The 22638-nt window shown below is 52.4% G+C and overlaps 4 protein-coding genes across 4 annotated transcripts; 2 read left to right on the top strand and 2 right to left on the bottom strand.

Annotated features, from left to right (window-relative positions):
* Positions 1-644: 644 nt before the first annotated feature.
* CYP27B1 (cytochrome P450 family 27 subfamily B member 1) lies at positions 645-4336 on the top strand (the record flags this gene model as incomplete). The annotated part of the gene is made up of 9 exons (XM_080935964.1): positions 645-806; positions 1379-1569; positions 1979-2181; positions 2267-2467; positions 2541-2713; positions 2904-3070; positions 3270-3348; positions 3706-3903; positions 4223-4336. 9 exons carry the CDS (start codon positions 645-647, stop codon positions 4334-4336), a joined length of 1488 nt encoding a protein of 495 aa, XP_080792090.1.
* A 3501-nt stretch (positions 4337-7837) lies between these two features.
* MARCHF9 (membrane associated ring-CH-type finger 9) lies at positions 7838-11615 on the bottom strand. The gene is made up of 4 exons (XM_080936037.1): positions 10825-11615; positions 9657-9812; positions 8942-9134; positions 7838-8693 (listed from the first exon to the last, which is right to left on the bottom strand). The coding sequence occupies exons 1-4, from the start codon at positions 11179-11181 to the stop codon at positions 8359-8361; spliced, it is 1041 nt and encodes a 346-aa protein (XP_080792163.1). The 5' UTR covers positions 11182-11615; the 3' UTR covers positions 7838-8358.
* Positions 11616-14807: 3192 nt separating this feature from the next.
* CDK4 (cyclin dependent kinase 4) lies at positions 14808-17808 on the top strand. The gene is made up of 8 exons (XM_080935907.1): positions 14808-14984; positions 15427-15660; positions 15791-15926; positions 16032-16199; positions 16354-16463; positions 16919-16969; positions 17058-17193; positions 17473-17808. The coding sequence occupies exons 2-8, from the start codon at positions 15443-15445 to the stop codon at positions 17563-17565; spliced, it is 912 nt and encodes a 303-aa protein (XP_080792033.1). The 5' UTR covers positions 14808-14984; positions 15427-15442; the 3' UTR covers positions 17566-17808.
* Positions 17809-17827: 19 nt separating this feature from the next.
* On the bottom strand, positions 17828-20561 carry TSPAN31 (tetraspanin 31). The gene is made up of 6 exons (XM_080935906.1): positions 20409-20561; positions 19666-19833; positions 19254-19334; positions 18901-19023; positions 18699-18812; positions 17828-18608 (listed from the first exon to the last, which is right to left on the bottom strand). Exons 1-6 carry the CDS (start codon positions 20469-20471, stop codon positions 18534-18536), a joined length of 624 nt encoding a protein of 207 aa, XP_080792032.1. The 5' UTR covers positions 20472-20561; the 3' UTR covers positions 17828-18533.
* Between the last annotated feature and the right edge of the window lie 2077 nt (positions 20562-22638).

Here is a 22638-nt window from a genome sequence, read left to right as displayed (position 1 = left end):
CTCATCTGACTTTACTGGCACCAGGCCACATAAGTTCACATGCATAAAGGCAAGTCATGCACATAAACGGCAAATCTAAAATGCCAAAAAAGAAAGGTAAAGGTGGCTGGTACCACATTAACCCACTTGCTGTCTTTCCTTTGTGTTATATGCATAGGAGGTGAGAGGCGTGGCTAGTACAGGCAAACCCCCACAGCAAAAAGACAACTCAAGAATACGGGACAATTGAAGCCGCTCCTTTCTGCCTAGTTTCCAATCAGAGTCCTGACAGAATTACCAGGAATGGGCCAGAGGGACTTGGCTCCCCAGGGAAATGGGAAAATCATCAGGTACTGGCTCCTGAACTCCAGATATAACCTTTCCCAGGAAGAACTTTAGGCTGCTGCTGCTGGACCACTAATACAGAAAGAACACAAGAACTCTGGTTGGGAGCTGTTGGAACAAGAGACCCAAAAGCCAACGAGTCAGCCCTAGCCCTGCCCACTGTTCTTGGTGCTGAATTGCACAGACCACTGCAAAGGGATTGGCTGAAGAGCTTAGAGAGGGGGCGTCTTCACCTCCAGGGCCAAGGGTATATAGGGGTTCAGGCAAGTACAGAAGATGCTGTGGAGAAGTGCTCTCCAACAGACTCCCCAAAGACAGACATGACCCAGGCAGGCAAGCTGGTCTCCAGAGTCTTCCAGCTGGGCTCCAGAGGCAGTGACTCTGTTCTCCGGGGTTTGTCTGACATCCCTGGGCCCTCTACACCTAGCTTCCTGGCTGAACTCTTCTGCAGAGGGGGCTTGTCCAGGCTACACGAACTGCAGGTAAGGGGACAGTCCTTGCCCGTAGGACTGAGCTGGGAGAGCTGGCTTTAACAGCAGAAGGGACCCCCGTGAAGGGCGCAGGAAGGAGGGTCGAGTGAGGATGGAGACCGGTGGATTATGAAAACCTCACGCTGGGACTGTAGAAGGTTCCACTGCCCCAGGGTCCATACCTGACTCCCGGCGAAGGGATGCGCTCTCACTTTATGCACAGTAAACCCCGCAGATCCAGGAGAGCTGGAGGAGGCAGAGCGCTGTGCTATCCTGTAGATGAGGCTTAAAGCCCTTTCTTTCACTAGAGGCTCATCTTGAGGTGCAGTCTAGGAGAGGAGGCTTGAAGGAACTGCTCCCCCTAGGCTAGAGCCAGATAACTAAAGAGAAGTGCTGAGTGTTGCTCTGTTTGAACATTCCCTCTCAAACTTTCATGGGACGGAAGAGTTTGCCACACCGGGGTCCTACGCTAGACCGGCACTGGAGAAGCTCTCCTTTCCCAAGCCCACCCAGCACCCTTGGCCTTGGCGCAAGTCAAACTGAGTCTCACTCGCCCCGGTATTCAAATGCGCGGATTCTCTCAGGTGCATGGCGCTGCGCGGTACGGGCCAATATGGTCCGGCAGCTTCGGGACACTTCGCACAGTTTATGTGGCCGACCCTGCACTTGTGGAGCAGCTCCTGCGACAAGAAAGTCATTGTCCAGAGCGCTGTAGTTTCTCATCTTGGTCAGAGCACCGTCGCCGCCACCAACGAGCTTGCGGATTGCTAACGGCGTGAGTCGAGCCCTGAGCCCCATCCCTTATCCCTGCCCGGACTCTCCCGGCCAAGTTGGGCTTGGAGGGAGGTCGGCAGTTTCCACTAATCTGGCATTTCCCCGTTCTTCAGTCTGCACCCCGGTCCAAACTCAGGTAGAGCCGACTCCTCACTCCTCCCTGCACTTTTGAGGCCAGAATCCTACGAATCCATGAGATAGGCGAGGGCGCCAGCATTTAGCTGGAACGCAAGCATCTGTGTGATTCAGTTTACCATGGAACCCGCTCCCATCCCCGGGCAGGAAGTGAATAAAGAGGAACGGAGATGGGAGATGGGCGAAGTCAGGGTGATTTCTAAACCTGGGGAGAGCAGACATAATACTCTTGGTCATGCTCACATCCCTAATGCGCCCTCTCTGCACCCGGGAAGGGATGGTGACGAATGGCAGAGGCTCCGAAGTCTCCTGGCTCCGCTACTCCTCCGTCCTCAAGCAGCCGCAGGCTACGCTGGAACTCTGGACAACGTGGTCCGTGACCTTGTGCGACGACTAAGGCGCCAGCGGGGACGTGGCTCTGAACTACCCGACCTAGTTCTGGACGTGGCGGGAGAATTTTACAAATTTGGCCTAGAAAGTGAGTCCTAAAGCAGTTAGGGACCTGTGTAGGCAGCTCTGGGCCCTAAACGGCCTGATGACTGACTGCGCCCCCTCCTGGCCAGGCATAGGTGCGGTGCTGCTGGGATCGCGCCTGGGCTGCCTGGAGGCTGAAGTCCCTCCGGACACAGAAACCTTCATTCACGCAGTGGGCTCGGTGTTTGTATCTACACTCTTGACCATGGCAATGCCCAGTTGGCTGCACCGTCTTATACCCGGACCCTGGGCCCGCCTCTGCCGAGACTGGGATCAGATGTTTGCTTTTGGTAAGGCCCGGGGGAGGGGGCTGGGTATCTAATGCGGCTCTGGAGCAGTGAGGCAGTGTGCCTTCGTTCTCAGCCCAGAGGCACGTGGAGCAGCGAGAAGGCGAAGCTGCCTTGAGGAACCAGGGAAAGTCTGAGGAGGATGTGTCGTCCGGGCATCATTTAACCCACTTCCTTTTTCGGGAAAAGGTGTCTGTCCAGTCCATAGTGGGGAATGTGACAGAGCTGTTACTGGCTGGAGTGGACACGGTGAGGTTCTCTCTATACTGCGAGTGCCATTTCCAGAGTCCTTGTCCCTCCATGTTCCATCCACCCCCTTCCGTCCCATGCCCGCCCCATCTCCTGAGAGCTCTAGGACCACTTTTCTGATTCAGGAATACAGGTTTATTATCCTTAGTAATTCACCTCCCATCTCAGATGATCTCACCTGTTCCCTCAGGTATCCAATACGCTCTCCTGGGCACTCTATGAGCTCTCCCGGCACCCCGAAGTCCAGTCTGCACTCCACTCCGAGATTACAGGCATCATGAACCCTGGCTCCCGTGCCCACCCCAAAGCTCTGTCCCAGCTACCCCTGTTGAAGGCTGTGATCAGAGAAGTGTTGAGGTGAGGGAGAAGGAAAGCAGAAACTAGATCAAATGCTGTGGTGGTGGTGGTGGGGAAGCTAGCAGTGGATGGAAGCAGGGGGTGAGAGGAGAGAAAACTGACCCTCTATTCCTGCATTTGGAGTTGGAGACAAGGGGACTGGAGGCGCCGTGTTCCCCAGCCCCACCTTGCTGAATCCATTTTCTGTTTCATGACCTAGATTGTATCCTGTGGTACCTGGGAATTCCCGTGTCCCAGACAGAGATATCTGTGTAGGAAACTATGTTATTCCCCAAGATGTGAGTAAATCCTTCTGCTAAGCCATTCCTACTGCTGTGGTCCCAAGCCATCCTCGAACACTCCCAGAGCCTTTCCAGTCCTCCTCCCCCAGTATAATGGGGGTAGGAAAGGAAGGTCCTTTCCACCAACCAGAGCCTACTTTTAAATGAGTGCAGATCCTTCATCTCCACACCCTGCCTTCTTGGGCTCAGACTGATAACTCTGATCACTTTGGGGTATAGTGCTGAGATAGGGACTTGCTATATAGCCCAGGTTGGCCTTGAACTTACTATCCTCCTGCTTCGGGTTTTGAGGGCTGGAACTGCCAAGTGTGGACAGGAAACTGAACTGACAAGTGTGTCTCAATTTCTCACCAGACACTGGTCTCCCTCTGTCACTATGCCATTTCAAGGGACCCCGCCCAGTTTCCAGAGCCCAACTCCTTCAATCCAGCTCGTTGGCTGGGGGAGGGCCCAGCCCCCCACCCATTTGCATCTCTTCCCTTTGGCTTTGGCAAACGAAGCTGCGTAGGAAGACGCTTGGCAGAGCTCGAGCTACAAATGGCATTGGCCCAGGTAAGTGACCTAGAGCTTACCATTCCTGACTGGAAAGGCCGATAAACATGGGTGATCCTGACCTCTGACGAACAGAACACAACTTGTAAGACTCAGCAGACAGATCCATCGACAGTCCCGTTATGGGTCTGGAATGCCAGCAAAGATATTTAGACTATCATTTTCCCTCCCACAATCCCTGCCCTCACTGGCCAAGAAGTCCCTTTGTGGCTACAGATGCCCTCCCAACAGTGGCTACTCTAATGTTCTTTACCAATTTAGGCCCCATTTTAGACCCATCAACAGTGATAACTTTCTCCCCCCACAACCCCCTTTCCAGATCTTGACTCATTTTGAGGTGCTACCTGAGCCAGGTGCTCTTCCAGTCAAACCCATGACCCGGACTGTCCTGGTGCCTGAGAGGAGCATCAACCTGCAGTTTGTCGACAGATAGTCCTGTGGAAGGCAGCGGCCATCACCGCTCCCCAGACTGGACATTCTTTACTATGCACAAGAGGCACACTTTTCCTCGAAGCCTGTCCATCTGAGCAAACTTCAGGAAGCAGGCTCCGACCTATCTGTACTTGGCCTGATGCAGCAGGTATCACAGAGCCAGGATCTTTTCTCCCGACCATTCCTCAAGATCCAAAGCCTTCAAATTTTAACACATCCTTAAAGGGCCAACTCAGGGGTTAACTAACAACCCCAGGCAGCCTGGTGAGAGGTTCACCCACTGATTCTTTGGTGCTTACAGTGTTCATTGGCACGCTGTCTAAGCATTTATCACGGCACAACCTAAGTGACCATGCATCTGGTCTGCACCTTGGGAAGAGTGATGACTAGTCACCTGGGCTTTTAGCTCTTTTCCTCTTTGAGACTGAGTCTTGCTGTGTACTCCATGTTCTCCTTGAACTCAACACCCTCCCCTCACCTTCCCAAGTGTTGTGTTACAGACACACACGAGCTATCACTTCCAGCTTTGTCAGTCTTCCTGCCAGGGTCTGTCTCCTGCTATTCCACACCATACATTCTCAGATTGAATCTGGACCATGTGGCAGGAGGGATGACCACTCACCAGGCTCTGCCCCCCATTTTCTCTCTTAACCTTTTCTCTAGGAAAGTGAATCTGCCCCTGCCTACCTTAGGGCATTCCAAAGCTCCCCTTGGCTCTTCCATCTTCAGCCATTCTAACATGGACCCAGTCTACATCCTAACAACCATCTTTTGGTTTGGTCTGCCCTGCCCCCAGCCTTTTATATATATCATTTTAAAATAAAATGTTTACTCCTTGGCTTTGGGTTTACTTTCCCCCACGCCTGGCAAGATCCTGAGCCCTATCACCCACCTTGGCTTCTCTCAGCTCCTGGGAGCAACTCCCATAACAATGGGAGGTCTGGATGATCCATTTGGAAGAGTGTTTTGTGACAAACCCAGACATGTTTCTATAGGTGGTGGGAACAGCCAAGCCTCATCTGGCTTCCTAGAGGAGATTTGAGGGTGAACAGTGAGTGTAGGAGCTAAGCTGGAAATGGGTCTGGGTGCTAAGGGTTTCTTACAGATGGACAGAGGCAGCTTGACTCTTGAGGAGAGCTTTTAGAACCCGGACTGCCAAAACTGAAGGCACCCTAGAATGTCAATTCTGCCATTCTTCAGAGAAAGTCGTAGATTCTGGGAGGAGTCACCCAGGCAGGGTGAAAGCAGAATGTGAAGAGCCCTGGGGTACCGAGGCAGAAGCGGCCCGGCCAAGAGACCCTGTTTCCCTGAGTCAGCATCCTCTGGCCCCCCTCAGAGACTGCACACAGTACTCCCCTTGTGAGGTACACAGATTAACTCATCCTCCATCCAAATGAATCTCTCGGCACTCTACACACCCGTGTCTGGACCCAGCTCACCCTCAAGTTAGGACTTGCTTCACTCTCCATCCCTCCCTCATACTCCAATTAGCTGGGTATAGATTCCACTTCACACATCCTCTACTCCATCCTAGACATGGCTCCCTAACCACAGAGACTCTGCCAGCCAGTGGACTTCCCATGGGGATCAAATCATGCATTACCCGGAGAAGCAGGGCATGCTGGAAGCTTTGTGCCGAGGCCAAGGACTCTGGATATTTCTTCTTCTCGTCTCTTTTTTTCCCTCACTGTCTGCTTCTACTCTACCACCAACTTCAACATAGAATACCTGAGTTTTAGCAGATCTGAGCTGGTAGGATAAAGCCAAGCCTATGAGACCTGCTGGCCTGTCCTGCCTAGTGGCTGGACAGAAATGCCACTTTGAAAAGGCAGTGGCACCTATGACCCCTTTCCTAGACAAGGGTCTGTGTAAGTTAGAAAGAAGGAAAAAAACAAGAGATAATGGATGTGCACAACCCCATCCTAAGACCTCCATCGGTGTTGGAGGGGAGGAGAAAGTGGGCCTTTGGGACCCAGAGTGCACATGGGTATATGTGTGTGTTCTTGAGTATGCCTAAGCTTCCAGGAAGAGCCATCATGAGGAACACCCAGGCTTGGCTCAGAAGCCCCAGATGTATCTTATCTTCCTGAGTCTCTTCTGCCAACACAGACTGATCAGTTGCTGATTTTCTGTCCCCGATCTGATCTCCACCGACTCTTCTGTTAATAACAATTAAAGTCAGCACCCTCTGTCTCTGTCAGCGAGGAGGGTGTGCGTTTCTGGGTAAAGTTTCCTGCCAGAGAGCGGAGAGCTCAGCCTCAGTTCTCTCTTCACTCTGATTTTCTCAAGACCTTCACATTTGGAATTAAGTCAGACCCCCAGCGCGGCTCTGGTTCCAACACCCACAGGCCAATTTGCGGCCAGCACCATGGACAGCAGCCAAGACCCCTGCTGAAGAGGCATGGAGCAAGGTTTCCTGTAGGTGGGCTGTCAGAAGACAAGGACTGTTTCCAAGCCTTCCCAAGGGGAGGCAGAGCAGGACTGTCCGTTAGAGGACTAATAGTAAGAAAGCCCTCTGGATCTGACTTTAGCAATGTATGAAGGAATTTTTTAATTGCTCATGAGTGGTTCGCTTAAAAAAGACATCATTCATATAACAGCCAGCCTCCAGGCTTCAGGAGGAAGGGAATCAAGCTTCAAGCTGACCGACATAATTCCTTTGGTGGTATGGGAGTTAGGCTCAGGGCCACATGCACACCACCGACCCACACCCCCAGCCCCTAGACCCACATTTCCCAAATCCTTCCTGTGATAAATAAGAGCTTCCTTACAACTCTTATCTCCCGGTAATACCTCGAGCCGGGCTCACCTGGATCAAACCTGTGATCCTGAACTGCCACAGAAGTAGTCTCAACTGGGGTTAAAGGTGTAACACTGAGGGAGGTGGCTCCTTCCCTGTCACCCTAAATGAGTCCATGTTCATCTCCCACCATTTCCCCTCTGGGGAAACACACTACTACTGTTCTCAGACAAGGCTGAGCAGCTCCAGAGTCTCCCCAGGTCCAGTGTTTGGAGGGTCAGAAGGGTTCTCATTGCTACAATGGCCACTGTCCTGCACAGATGCGGTATCAGCTTCCTCTTTTCTTTCTCTATTTTATCACTCAAAGCACCAAAGTTCTGCGCCACCTCTGACAAAAACCACATTTTAGAACTTGCTAATCACCTACTGTTTAAAAACCCATCTTTGTACTCTTTATAAACCCAATCATAGCACTCGACCTGTCCCTCATTTAACCTCACCCCGAGTCTCTGAGGTAGACTGGAAGATAAACAGCTGATATCATTCTTTTTCTAAGTCACGTAACTCACAGGCGGCAAGCCCACCCCTCCTCCGCTACCTTTGAGCACTGACATCCAGCAGTCAATGTGAATTATTCACCTGCAAGTGGAAGTCCCTCTTCCAACTCCAAATGCACCGCTGGGACTTGCAGCCCATGCTGAGGAACCTCACCACACCCTCCAGCCCTTCAGAGAAGCCCCAGATGAGAAAGGAGTCTCCACGTGCATATAAATGATTCTTTATGCCCTTCCCCCATGCAGTGGGGGGTGGAGCAGGGGGAAGTCCCCCGCCCTCATGCAGGGAACGGGAGGTCAATGTTTACTAGTCTTATTGCCAGATGCCCTGTGGCCATGGGGTGGGGAATGGGGGTCTACAGCCCCTTTTTTCTGGCACTGGTCTCCCTTTACCAAGTCATCATGGTGGAGCCAGGGGGCTGGAGGCCCTAAAGCTGAGGTAAAGATGGTTCTCTCCAGGAAGAAAAGTTGTTCTCCCCGCTTGCCTGCTGACCATCCTCAAGATGAATATGAGGCGGTGTCAGTGGGAACTGGAATGTCATCCAGGGGTCTCTACCCTGTGTGCAGTAGAGGCCAGACAATGTCTCCAAGCTTGAGGTTGTCCACAGAGATCCTCAGTGGTGGGGTCACCGTGCCCCAAACATGTTGTGTAGGTCGTACCTCCAGCTGCCAGGAGAGCTCGCCTCTGCCTGACGCACTGACATACGATCCCTGCTCCTCGAGTCCAGCTCAGACTGTGGTGACCCTCATGACAACCTCTCGACCAGAATGAGAGCTGGAACGGGCATCTGGTGGCCGTAGCTGTCCAAGGAGATGTAGGATTGTATAACCACAGCGCTGAGGTAAGAGCGTCCGCATGCGCCGGGCAGCTGGGGGCCTGCTGGGGGCCCCAGCAGGGGGGCTGGTCCTTGAGGTCCTGGGGCCTGGCTTCCCCACTGCCCCTCCCCCTGTGTCTCCTCCCACGTCCTTGGTCTTGTCATAGTTCAGGACCTTCCACTGCTGGTTCACAGCCTGCCAGCGCTTGAAGATTCGGTAAACAGAAGACCCTTCATGGACGATGAGGCCTGAGCAAAGGGATAAGAAAAGCAGGGTGAGCCGGCCAGTGGTGGTACAGGCCTTTAATCCCAACACGGGGATTCGAGGCCAGCCTGGTCCACACAGTGAGTTCCAGGACAGCCAGGGCCCCAGGCTTTCCCTAATAATTCTGCAATGGCGGAATTATGGACAGGAGGCTGAGTGGAGGCAGGGGAGTTCAGTGACTGAGGAGAGGGAGATGCTAAGCCAGTGCAGGGGAGGGAAACCGAGTCCTCACCTATGCACACAACATCCATGAAGCCGTACATGCCATAGCAGATCTGGAAGAGCAGATCCTGGCGTTGCCATTTGGCCGAAGGGCTGAGTGAGGACCAGATGAGCCAGGAGATGCTGGCGACGAGAAACAGCGAGCCCAGGACAATGGCAGCAATCTGGACCTTCTCGATGACAGTTAGGGAGATGGCCTGCCACTGTTTGGGAGAAAGTCCCGTAAGTCCTGGGAAGGGTTAGGCAGTGGGGTATGGGCAGCCCTCAGATCTGTCTTCTCTCTGCCCTGATCCAGCCTAACATGTGGAAGATGCAGGGACAGGGGGAGAAATGTCCACTTGTCCAGCTTATTCAGGAAAGACGGGATCGGACGAGTGCTTTGAAAGCCAAACACGCAGACTGGAACTCGGATCTTAACTCCGTCACTTGCGAGTTGAGTAGAGACAAGGATTTGATCTCTACACGTGTCTGAGTCCTTGTTACTAAAGACGGGCACAGTAACAGTATTTAACAAGACCACTAGGAAGGGTAAGAGTTAATACACAACAAATGGCAGACAGAAAACAGAGTGTATTTACTGTCATCATTAACACTGTCCAGAATAGGGCCAGAACATGTGTCTTGGAATGCCATAAGGGTGGAGGGCGGTCCCTTTGGGAAAACATTAAATGTGATGAAACAGGTTCCCTGCACGGTTCTGGTTCAGAGAGCTCCCTGCACCTCACCTGCAGTGGATTCTTGGTGCTGATCGCCAGGACCTGGTACTTGAAGTAGCAAAGCTCACAACTCCAGGAGCCCCTCTCACTGATCCAGCGGATGAGGCAGGGTTGGTGTGTGCATCGTACTGAGCCATCACAGCGGCAAGGGCTCAGGAGCTCCCCCTGGAGGAAGAGAGGGGAGGGTCCCTGTCAGCAGTCAGCACCCCGACCCCTTCTGCAGCACTCCTGGAGAGGAAACCTCTCCTTCAGGTCAGTCCTGCCTCTACACTCAAAAACTCGGGCTTTTCACACAAAGCAGGGTGAGCCGCTAAGGCTGCGGCACAAAAGTTAGAAGTCAGGGCTCAAGAAAAACTTCTCCAACCTAAAGGATCAAAGGTGAGACGGGAGGGCAGCATGAGTCTGACCCTTTCCTAGAAACTGGAAATGGGATTAAGACATCCTAAAGAGCTGACCTGCCTAGGACCTAACCCTAGGGCCTGGAGGGAGGGGAGAGGCCGTGCTGCTGATCTCTGCCTCCCTTCATCCTCTCCACAGTCCTCCCAGTATATAAATCTGAGGCCAACTGGGATGGGCAACCATCGTGGTTTTCACGCTTAAATGGGGAGACACTTTGGGGGCAGGGGTGGAACATGTTCCCCTTTGGTCAAACAGTCGTTTCTCTCTGCACAGAGATGCCCTCCTGGCGCGATCCCGGGACAACTTTACCCATAAAATTAAACAAAGGCGGCTCTCTAGAATGAAGTGGATAAGTTGCAAGACGGAAGCAAAAACTGCCTCACTAGGGGAAATACCGAGCGGGGCAGGGTCCTGCCTGGCCCCTCCCCTCAAGGTGCGAGCAAATGTACTCTCCTTTCGGCCCACTTCCGAAAGAATAGGTTCCCTCGGCTAATGGCGAGCCTAAGGTGAGGGGAGCAGGTGCTAAGAGCTGTCTGATAACAGTCTGAGCCCTCCGAGGAGAACGCCCCACCCCGACTCGGAGCCCCTGACCCCCCACCCATCCCGCCCCCATCTTGACCCACTCCAGGAGTCTCCAGCCAGGCCAAGCTCACCCCACTCCCACTCGGGTCCTGGGTCCCGCCCAGCTTCCCGTGGCCCCGCCCCCTGCCCCGGTCTCCGCGGACACCCCAGGTGCGCGCCCCCACCCTCCCCGCCCAGCCAGGTGCTCGGGCCTGACCTGCTCCGGGCCTTGGAAGCAGATCCTGCACTGGGGGGTTCGGAGCCCACTGTCCAGGCTGCTGCTGAGCGACAGGGCGTCCAGCGCGCCTGGGGGCGGCGGCGGCGGCGCGGGCGGCGGCGGGGGTCCGGCCCGCGGTTCCTTGTCGCCGGCCAGGCCCCGGGCCCGCGGCTCCGACCCGTAGTACTCCTCCTCGTCGCCGTCACCGTCCCGGGCGGAGCAGCCAGCGAAGGGCGCCCAGCCGCAGCCGCCTCCCCCGCCCCCCCGGGGCTGCGGCTCGGCCCGGGGCCGCCCCCCGCCCGTCAGCACCAGCAGCTTCAGCTCGTTCAGGAACATGCGGAGCCGAGACTTGAGCATCGTCCGGGCGCCGGGGGGCGGGGGGCGGCGAGCGAGGGGGGCTCCCGAGCGGCGGGGGGAAGGGCGAGGAGCAGGCCGGGAAGGGGGCGCGCGCGGGAGCGCAGGACCGGGCCGGGGTCTCCGCGGCCTGCAAGCGCCGTTCACTGCCGCCGCCGCCGGGACACCAGGGCTCGCGGGGCCGAGAGGGCCGTCAGCCCGCGGACAGCTGGGTGGGCAGGCATGGCCCGAGCAGGGGCAGGGGCAGGGGGCGGGGAGGGGGCTCAGGGTGCCGCGCCCCGCGGGTCGGGGTCCGGAGCCGGCCGGGCGCCGGGGCTTACGCGCCCCGGTCCTCCTGCGGCGGGGCCGCCCCCCATCGTCGTCCTCCCGGCCCCAGTCCCGCTCCGACTCCCGGATCCGGCTCGGCTCGGCCCGTGCGTTCGGCGGTAGCAAATGGCGGCTCCTTCCGGCGGCGGCGGCGGCGGCGGAGACCCCCCCGGAGCGGCGGGCGGGCGGGGCGGGAGCCGGGGAGCCGGTGAGGGATGGAGGGAGGGGTGGGGCGGGGAGGGGGAGCGGAGGAGAAGGGGCCGCGGCTGCGCATCTCCGCCCTGCCCAGCACGAGCAGGTGTCCCCAGGGGCGGGGCGAGTGTGCGAGACACGGGAGGAGGGAGGGAGGGAGGAGGGGAGTGGCCAACGCAGGGGAGTGTGTGCCGGGGTGGAAGAATAGGTGTGTGCGCTCGGGTGGGGTGAGGATGGAAGGTGAGTCGCGGAAGGCTGCAGGTGTAACGGGGCACGGAGGTATATGCCTAATGGGCGTGTGCAAAGAAAGCTCTGCAGGGAGCCGGGTGTGCGGGAGGTGAGTGGGCAAGGCATGGACCCTGACCACACACAAAAGATTGTAAAAGGGTCCTGGGTGCGGGACCGTGAGATGCTGGTGCGCAGTAATGGAGTCAGATTGTGTGAGAAACAAGCGATTGATTCTAACGTGTGAAGGTGGCGAGTGAGCAGAAAGGATGCCCGAGGAATGGGCGTGTCTTTCATGATAACCTCCTGCCCTCAGCTCCACTACTCTGAAGAGAATACCACACAAACACGCTTAAATCTTTGTTTTAAGTTGACCCCCAGAGCTACGACTGGGCCTGTCTGCCTGTCTTTTTGTGTTGTTGTTGTTCTGCTTTCTACTTGCACCTCCCTTTCAGCCCCTTTGTGAAGCTGAGGGAAAGGGAATCCCGGGGAGCCCACTGGGTCAAAGACGCTGAGAAAAAAAAATTAATTAGTTAAAGAGTAATTAACAGAAAAGGGAGGGAATAAGCAAGTCGAACCAGGGACAGATTGCCAAATTAAGACTCCTCAAAGGAAATTGGCTGCAAAGACAGTAACGTTTAGGCAGAGCATCCAGCTGCCGTGGATGAAGAGATGAATGAAGGTGGGGGGGCGAGTCTGTGACTTATGCAGACAAAGAAACTAGCTTCTGTTAGGACAGGAAGCTGAGCTGAGGCGGGGTCGTATGGGGCGGTAAAGTGAAGCCGGGAATACCTGTGTTGGAAGTTGAACAAGCTCACAGACAGCCTTTCAGAAAGCGAAAAAACCCAAACAGCCCTAGGAGCATAGCCAATGAAACACCCACCTCTCCAGCCCCTTAGCCAATTTAGGCCTGGATCTTTTTCCTTCTGCTCTTGTTGGCAAGGCGGGAAGCATCCAGGCGGCAGAAAGAGGCGCCTGGTGCGCACCTTCCGTGTGGTACTTGACTATGATTTGCATTAATCCTCCATTTACACTCACATCCACCATTTACACTCTCTCCCCACCCACACCCACGCCCCTGTCTCAGTGTGTAGTCCTAGCTAGCTGGGAACTCACTAAGTAGACTAGGCTGGCTTGAACTCACAGAAATCCACCTGCCTCTGCTTCTGCCTCCCAATCCCCTCCTGGAATTAGAGGCATGTGCCACCATATGCCACTACTGTTACATTCTCAACCAGAAAAGTAAGATTAAAGAGTGAAATACACAGCAAAACGGGTAATAAAATGGTTTCAGTCTGGGTGTGGTGGCTCAGGTCTGGAATCAAAGCATTTGGCCATTGGAGAGTCTGAGGCCAGCCTGGGCATGACAAGACCCAGTCTCAAAAAAAAAAAAAAAAAAAAAAAAAGACAGAGAAAGAAAAGAAAAAAATTGGAGCAGGAGGATCAAGTATTTGAGGGTAGTCTAGCTACATGTCTATTTTAAGACCAACCTGGGCTATATGAGACCTTGTTTCATTAAAACAAAACAAAAATCCACAATAAAGTAAAAACAGACAAAGTAGTTGCTCACATCTGTCAAAACAGCATTTAGAAGCTATGGCACAAAGATTGCTATTAATTTGAGACCAACCTCAGCGATAGTGTCTCAAATATGATTTTAGAGTTTAGGGTTCAGGAATACAGCTCTGTGATTGAACCCATGCTTAGTACATATAAAAGCACTGACTTTAATACCTGCCACCAAAAAAATTAAAATAGCTCTATATTTTATCAATTATTCACAATTGGGAACACTGGTCCTTTACTCCCAAGTCCCTAATTCATGGGAGACAATAAAGGAGTTGGAACCAAGGAAATCATTACACAGATCTATCTCTGTTTAACTAGATTTCTGTAGGAAGACCATTTAGGAAAAGCTGATCAGGACAAGAGTATGTTCGAAGCTGGACTGGAAAAAAAGGGAATGTGACCCCAATGAGGAGTCGCAGGTTTGCAGAGGGACACAAGTCATGTTCCGGCAATGTCATGGTGATAGCCCTTGGACATGCTCACCCTGTAGTCTGTTCATGCAAACACATATATATGTAGCAATCTTGGAGCAAAGACCCTTGTAAGACCAAGTACCCTTATTTCCAATAAACTTCCTGCTGCTTTTAATATTCCTGGGGAGGTTTACAAGTTGGGAAGAGGGAGGGCATTACATTGCCTCTCCCCATACAGTGGCTTATTATATTAGTCTTCTTCTGTCCATTTTTAATTCCAGTTTCCTCCTCAGAAATTGTCTATTCTGTTTTATAAGACCACAATTGCCTAAATTAAGCTATCTTTATCATCACTTCAAAGGGCGAGTGACTGAGACACCAAAACAAAAACATTGCATACCAATTGGAAGGAAGCACTTAGTAAAATTTTGTTGAATGAATGAGTAAAAGAAAGACACAAATACGAACGTTTCCCCATGGCGGTGGAGTGGAAATGTTACAGCACCATCTCTGGCACCAGGATCTCCCACTAGCACCTCGACCTCCCGCCCACATAGAGACGCATAGTGAGATTGAAGATGCGCTCAGGCTCGGCCTTGAGCCGACAGTAGAGAGCTGGTTGGCCCGGTTGCCATGGCACCGCCTTGTGCTCCACCCTCTTTCGCCCCCACACACCCCCTCGGCAGTCAGGGTATGGCAGCCAGTCACGTGCCACACAGCGTAACCACACCTCTGCTTCTCAGCGCAAAGTCCAGGGGTCACGTGGGATAGCAACAGGTCACGTGCCCGTCCAGGTCCAGCCCCTTCCCCACCACACCCCTTCCATCAAAGCGGCCCCGGTCGCCCACTGCGCATGGGTGGAGATCACGTGCTCAGAACGTCCGGCGTCCGCCCCGCCCCCTGGGTTTCCGCGCGCCTCTCTGGCAGCTGGTCACATGGTGAGGGTGGGGGTGAGGGGGCCTCTCTAGCTCGCGGCCTGTGTCTATGGTCTGGCCCGAAGCGTCCAGCTGCCCGGGACCGATCCCCGGTGTATGGCGCCGCAGGAACCGGCTCCCGGGCCCAGATAAAGGGCCACCTCCACAGCTCTTGGCCGGGCGTAAGGTGAGTGCAGCCCCTTCCAGGATAGGGGCGTCCAGTCCCCGCACCACCAGCTCCCCACGCGTGCGCGTTGCTGGCTGATTATGGAAGGTGGCTCAATGGCGGGAAGTGGGGCCTTTGTGGTCGCGGGCGAGGGTGTGATTTCAGAGAGTGAGGTGCAGAATCTTCGATGCAAACCCTGTGCACAGGGTGATCTTCTTTGTGCCCGGTGCGATGTCCTCTGAAAGAAAAGAAAGCATTCTTTTCTTTCCTCCGGGACAAAACGTGGCTGGAGGAGGGTTCGATGGGAGTCTTTGTGTTACCTAAGGCGTGGGCCCTGGAAGTGTAGAGGGATGGAATGCTGGCGATAATGTTGGCGAGATCTTGTGCAGGAGTTTCTTTGTTACTCCCGGGTCATCCCCTGCTAACTGTGAGAGTTTGGTATTAGAAGCCTCTGTGATTGTAGATCCCCTGCTCCGAGAATGGCTACCACTCGATATGAACCCGTGGCTGAAATTGGTGTCGGTGCCTATGGGACGGTGTACAAAGCCCGAGATCCCCACAGTGGCCACTTTGTGGCCCTCAAGAGTGTGAGAGTTCCTAATGGAGGAGCAGCTGGAGGGGGCCTTCCCGTCAGCACAGTTCGTGAGGTGGCCTTGTTAAGGAGGCTGGAGGCCTTTGAACATCCCAATGTTGTACGGTGAGAAGGTTGGATTGGGAGTGGGGTGGAGAGGACAATAGGACCCTGGAGTCAGGAGTGGGACCCTGGAACGCCAGATGCCTTGTTGAAACAAAGGGATGACCAGCTGGTGACCATTTGCTCTTCTCAGGCTGATGGATGTCTGTGCTACTTCCCGAACTGATCGGGACATCAAGGTCACTCTAGTGTTTGAGCACATAGACCAGGACCTAAGGACATACCTGGACAAAGCACCTCCGCCAGGCTTGCCAGTTGAGACCATTAAGGTGAGTGGGGGTGTGTGGAGGTGGATTGGTATTTACAGTAGAACCTTTTGGAATTTTGAACATGATACATGGTTTCCAGTGTCCTCTGTTTTCTTCAAAAACCAGGATCTGATGCGTCAATTTCTGAGTGGCCTAGATTTTCTTCACGCAAACTGCATCGTTCACCGGGACCTGAAGCCAGAGAACATTCTAGTGACAAGTAATGGGACGGTCAAGCTGGCTGACTTTGGCCTGGCCAGAATCTACAGCTACCAGATGGCCCTCACACCTGTGGTCAGTAAATGCTGGTAGCCAGAATAGGTTGTGCTTGGGGGTAGTAGGGCTTGGCGGTTTCCTATAGCAACCAAGGAGTCTTGTACTTGAAGTTTTCAGAGCCAAGCAGTTGTGGTTCATGAGGAAACTCACTCATCCTTCCTACTCTCTGTAGGTTGTTACGCTCTGGTACCGGGCTCCTGAAGTTCTTCTGCAGTCTACATATGCAACACCTGTGGACATGTGGAGCGTCGGCTGCATCTTCGCAGAGATGTTTCGTCGGAAGTATGGGACTAAAAACATTTTCTTTGTTTGTCTCTAATGGGACAGGGCTTTTCTGTGAGGACCAGGCTGGCCTTGAACTCAGAGATACGCTTGCGCCCCCCCCCCCCGCCTCCCCCCCCCCCCCCCGCCCCAGTGGAGTGCTGGGATTAAAGGTGTGGCTGGGGCTTGAAACTCTTAGGCCATCTGCAGTTCCACAATCTTTGTGCCAGAGGTTGAAATCAGAACTCACACACACTCAGTGAGCGCTTCTGTGCTACCTCATACCCGCCCCTAGGTCTTTTACATGCACATCTGTTCCTGACCGTTCTTGTACATGTATGGTGCCGGATACTCAACCTAGGGTCCTGATAGGCATGTTTCCTGTTCCTAACCTCCATACTTTCGAGTTTGATCCACTTAACAGTCACTCCCCTATTTTTGAAATAATACATACTTTGAGTGTCTTTCTGCCTTAGGCCTCTCTTCTGTGGAAACTCTGAGGCTGACCAGTTGGGCAAAATCTTTGAGTAAGTATCCAGTAAGGAAAAGAACTTTCCACGTGAGTCTGTTTCTGCTGCCCTGGAGACAGAACTGACAGTTGTCCTGTCCCTGCAGCCTCATTGGACTGCCTCCAGAAGAGGACTGGCCTCGAGAGGTCTCTCTACCTCGAGGAGCCTTTCCCCCCAGAGAGCCTCGTCCAGTGCAGTCAGTGGTGCCAGAGATGGAGGAGTCTGGAGCGCAGCTGCTGCTGGTATTGGGCCTGGGCGGGTATTTGGTTAAGATAACAAACAGGGTGGTCTGGGAAGTTCAGTGGATAGAGCTCCTTTGCCATAAGTATGAGGACCTGAGTTCAAATCCCCAGAACCCATGTAGAAGATGGGCACTTCTGTGGTGCCACTGGTTATAGGCAGCTGTAGTGTTCCCTGCTGTTGCCAGTGGCCAGCCAGAGTAGGGAACGGGCTGGGCTGCTGTTCAGTGTTGGGTGGGCATCAGCTCCTCAGCTGTTTCTGACCTTCGCCTCTCCCCTTAGGAAATGCTGACCTTTAACCCACATGAGCGAATCTCTGCCTTCCGAGCCCTGCGACATCCTTACCTGCACAAGGAGGAAAGTGACCCAGAGTGAGAAGGGCCACCTTCCGGATGCTTGCTGGAGAGAACCTCGCTGAAGCGGCCTCTGCCTTTCCCTGAGGCTGTGCAGAGTCCTCCAGTTTTTTTACAGAGAATATTTTAAGCCTTAAATGACAATTTCCCACCTCTCCTTAGGAGATTTGCCCCCTTTCCCCTCCCTTTTCTCTACACTAAAGGGCAGGCGTATCTGTCTTCTTCCCTCCCTGATTTATATTGGGATCTTTTTTTATACAGGAAAACAAAACAAGACAAAGATGTATGGTCTTTATTTTTCTTTAATGTTTTTCCGATTGGCTTTGCCACTGGGAGATTTGAAGAAACCACATGAAAGCAAGTTCCTTGCAAGGCAGCCCAGGTCTTTGGCTGAAAAGATCAGAGAGGATCTTTCAAACCCCTTCTTTAAATATTGGGTCAAAATGGCTTCTGTTTAAGTGTGCTAGTCCTGTGAGACTGTAGATGGGGCTGGGATAACAGTTGATCAGTAGAAATATTTGCCCTGTACTTGTGAGGTCCTGGCTTATAACTGCTTTCTCCTTGGTGTTCTGATTTTGTCCTTGAAGCCAAGCATCTTGAAGGGAGGGAAAGCAGTTACCTCTCCTAGGTAGAGCTATGGAGTCCTCCCTCCCCTATAGTCTTATTCCCATCAGAATACAGACATAAATCTAGCCCTCACTTGATTAATTCCTAGGCGTGAGGTAAGGGGCCTTTTTTTCTTCTCTAAAGCAAAAAAGAAAAAAAAAACATATTTGGGGGTGGCCATCCTAGGTTTTCAAGAATTGGGGGTGTTTAAAAAGCTGGGAGACTACAAGGCCAAGTCAGGAGGACCCAGACAGAGGCTGGCTGAGTGGTGATGCCAGCAGGAGGCTGAGGCAGGAGGATCCCAAGTTTGAGGTTCCCCCTTGGCTACAGAGCTAGCTGGAAACCAGCCTAGGTTGCAAAGATCCATGTGGGAGATCAAAAGTCTCATAGAAAGGCACTGGGGTTGGCTCGAGGGTCCTTTTGATTCCGGAATCTCATTGCTAGCCAAACACCAAGGATCTACAGGAGGGGGAGAGGAGGCAGGTTACTTTTGGGTCATGGGGTTGAAGGCTTACAGGTTGCACATGAGGGAAAGTGGGGAGTCATTACCTCTGTGAAACTAAAGAAGAGCCCAACACCTCCTAGGATCTTGAGGGCTTTGTCTGATTCTTTAAGGAATTTCTCCCCACACATCTGGCACGTAGAGCTCCTAGTTTTGCACATCTGGGGACAAAATACAGACAGAGAATGCAAAGCTGGTCACTTGCCTCATCCAAGCGTCTGTGAATGTCCCAGAAGTCCTTCAACTTACTGCACTGCAGGAAGTCTCATCTTGTAGGGTGAGGTTGAACAAGCCACAACAGTCAAAGTTCCTCTCCAGTTCATGCCTGGTACTGTTGCTCAAGACCCACCACGAAGCATTGATCACATCTGCCTGGAGCACACGGGCAGAGGAGCATTAGTCTCCCTGCCTCTGCTCAGTTCCCGAGCTTCCATTTCCCTGTTCTAGCAAGGGCAATCACAGAAACTGGCATGATGGTCAGTGTCAAGTGTCTCTTGGGTTCTCTGTGACTGCGTCTTGGGGAATTAACCATACATGTCAGGGAGCAGCGGGTCAGATGAAGAGGTTTAAGGGTGGGGAAAGCAAGCAGGGTTTACCCTTACCTGTTTGCTTCTGTTAATAGCCAGGCATGAGCAAGAGATTCCAAACTGGAAGATGAAGACCAAACCCAGGATGATCATATACTGAGAAGAAGTTATGGCAAAAAGATCTGGTTTCCATTTAAAACGGCTCATTTAGGGAGACAGGCAAACAAATCTGTGTGGAGGCCAGTTTAGGGAGTGCCAAACTAGGACGACATAGCACGATCCTGGTTTTTGTCTTTGAAATCTCCCCACTGTAATTCTAACTGCAGTGTAGCAGGCAAGGGGGCAGAGTTCAAGGCCCTTCTCTGTAAACAAAACTGCACTTTTATCAAGCTGGGGGGAAAACTCAACTTCTGTGGGTTTTACAATAAGGACAAATGACATGTCTGAGGTCCCCTGCCCAGGCCCCCAGTCGCTTAGGTCAGGATACAAAGAAGAGCAGCACTTGATGATGGTTCGCGGCACCCACCAGGCCCGCCACCGCAATGAGGAGAAGGAAGACTCCCACAGCGATGACTCCTCCAATGATGTGAATGCTGGACACCACACCGAGGCCCTTGCCCCAGGCAGCTACGCCAATGAGCAATAAGCCCACAAGCTGCAAGAAATAGAAAAAAGAATACACTTTATTCAGCCTGATGTGGTGGCTCATACCTGCAACCACGGCAGAGCAAAGTTCCAGGCTAGTCTGTGCTAGCTCGCTACACGGTGAGACCCTGTCATCGCCAAAAAATTCTAGCATGCAGCACAGCTACATAGCAAGGGGACGTGGACTTATCAAGATAAGCTTGAGGTGCGCAGTCAGTACAATCCATCTCAAGGCGCGCTTCCCAAGTAACTGGGAGTAGCTGGGACAGAGTAGGGCAAGGTACTCAGGATACAAATGGAACCCTTGGCGTTGTCCAGCATTTCTATTTTGGGGAGAAACTGAAGCAGAAGCGAAGACAAACTACAGGCCGTCAGTCTTCAATTCATCCATGCCCACCACCAAACAAGCCCCTTCATCACCGGAAGTCTACCCTCTTCCACGGAAGTACCCAGGAATTCCCTCTTCGCCGGAAGTTTCTGGGAAGCTTCCCAGAACCCCCAGTACACCCCTCTCCACGCCGGAAGTCCCCTAGAAACTCCCCCATTCTTTCCGCCCCGGAGCTTTCCCCATTTCCAAAACCTCACCATATAAACCACGTTGAGAGCACACAGCGCATTCTTGGAACAGGCAAATCCGCCGCAAACCATCTCCCCAGATCTGGGAAGCCAAGTGGTCCCAAGACTTGTGGGGAGGGTATTGAAGACCGTCTTGAGGACTCCAACCGCGTCTATCGCTTTAAATCCAAGCCAGCCAAACCAATTCTCTGCGCCTGCACCGTCCCACCCCTGCCTCTGGATTGGCGAAACTCGTGGCTAATCCAGGACATCCAGAATTTCAATGCCAATCAATCTGCATTACGTCACCAGCCCGCCTCCCAGTCTTTCCCTTGGTTTCTTCATTGGACGAAACTTAAAAAGAAAAAAATAAAGAAAACGAAAAAGAAACTGAGGCCAGGGTTTCTAGACAATGTCTTAGGTACCAGAGGCTAACTAAAAAATCTTGTATTCCTGAGTACGGAGTTTCAAGAATAAGAATCGGAGGAAATACTCAGGGGACTCAGGTGAACATAAAAAGGTGGCTCATAGAGGTGGGAGGAAGAGGCTCTGCACCTCTAAAGATAATCCTTCCCCGCCAATTTCCCGATGATCTCACGTTTTGTTTTTAGTACGTCATACTCTGAAACAGCAAGAGGAGCCAAATGAACTGTGTAGCCCAGCTAGGGAGGATCCAAGTCAGGCATAGCAATAGCGGGCAAATCCTCAAACATTTGTTAAATGTGTTTACTAGTACTCAGGTTCCGTTCTGCATTCCTTTCTCTGCTGTGTGAACACACCAGAAATTGAAGTGGAAACAGTGACTTGAGGCCGGTGCATTCCTGTTTGTGATAAAACCACAGACACAGACGCTGGTGCGCTCTGTATCTTTAGAACACAAATGTGTCTGATCCAGAGCTGGCGCCTAACAAAGAGGGCGAGTCCGGAATAGGGATAAATAAGAGTCTCCGTCTTGTCTCTTTTTAAAAATTATTTAGTTTTATTTTATGAGCATTGGCGGTTTTGCCTGCATGTATGTCTGTGTGAGGGTGTCGTATCCCAGGAAATGTTGTAAGCTGCCATGTGTGTGCTGGGAGTTGAACCAAAGAGCCAGTGCTCTTAGCCACTGAGCCATCTCTCTCCAGCCCTAGGCACCAAACTTTCACTCCAGAGGGGGGAATAGTGGGTGGTTGGTCACTAATGTTATTGCATAAGCGTCTGGACATAGTGCCCTTCGAGCGGAGTGACAAACAGCACAACCTTTCTTGGGTGAAGAAGCAGCCATGGTGGGAGTGAAGCCAGAAAGGCTCCCATCAACTCCACACTGATGTGAGCCAGTGTGTGCTCACGTCCTGTGACAGTCTATTGGCGCTGACATCAAACTGCACGTTTTTTAGCTTTGTGACTCACTATCCGTATGGGCCAGGTACTTAAACCCCCTGTATCTCCTCCTTCCTGTAAAAGGGGGATAGACAGCCGTGCATCTATCCCTAACAATACTTCTCTAACAAATTCAGATGTCATAAGGACTATATGAGTTAGGATATGTAAAATGCTTGAATCAGTACCCAGCAACCCTCGGTTACTGCTGTTTAGTTCATTTGTACGGAGTCCAGTAAATAATACAAACATAACCCCTCTATTTCCAAGTTAAAAACAAAAAAGTTCCAAGTTATCCTTCGTAAATCACCAAGAAGATACTCTTGAGGCTCTGGGGTCAGTTCCAGGGTTAAGAGCACTTGAGTTCAGTTTTCAGCATCCATTTGATGGCTCATAACCCTCCACAGCTCCAGTTCCAAGGTCCCAATACCTTCCTCTTACCTATGAAGGCACCAGGCACACACACGGCACAATACAAACATGTAGGCAAAACATAATATAAAATAAGTTTTAAAGAAACGAAATACTGGCCAAGCAGTGGTATCACAAGCCTTCAGCTCTGACACTCTAAAGGCAGAGGCGGGCAGAGTCGTGTGAGTTTGAGGCCATCTTGGTCTACAGAGTGAGTTCCAAAACAGCCAGGGCTACCCAAAGAAACCTTGTCTCAAAAAAAAAAAAAAAAAAACAAATGAAAATAAAAAAGATTATATGTGTGTGTATGTGTGTGTATATATATATATATATATATATATATATATATATATATGCATCACACACACTGTAGCTGTCTTCAGACACACCAGAAGAGGGCATCAGATCCCATTACAGATGGTTGTGAGCCACCACGTGGTTGCTGGGGTTTGAACTCAGGACCTCTGGAAGAGCAGCCAGCAGGAGATGA

The sequence above is a fragment of the Micromys minutus genome, assembly GCF_963924665.1.
Source record: "Micromys minutus genome assembly, chromosome: 22".
In the NCBI taxonomy this organism is placed as follows: Eukaryota; Metazoa; Chordata; class Mammalia; order Rodentia; family Muridae; genus Micromys; species Micromys minutus.
Note: the sequence above shows the minus strand (reverse complement) of the source record. Positions and strands in the feature narration are given on the sequence as shown.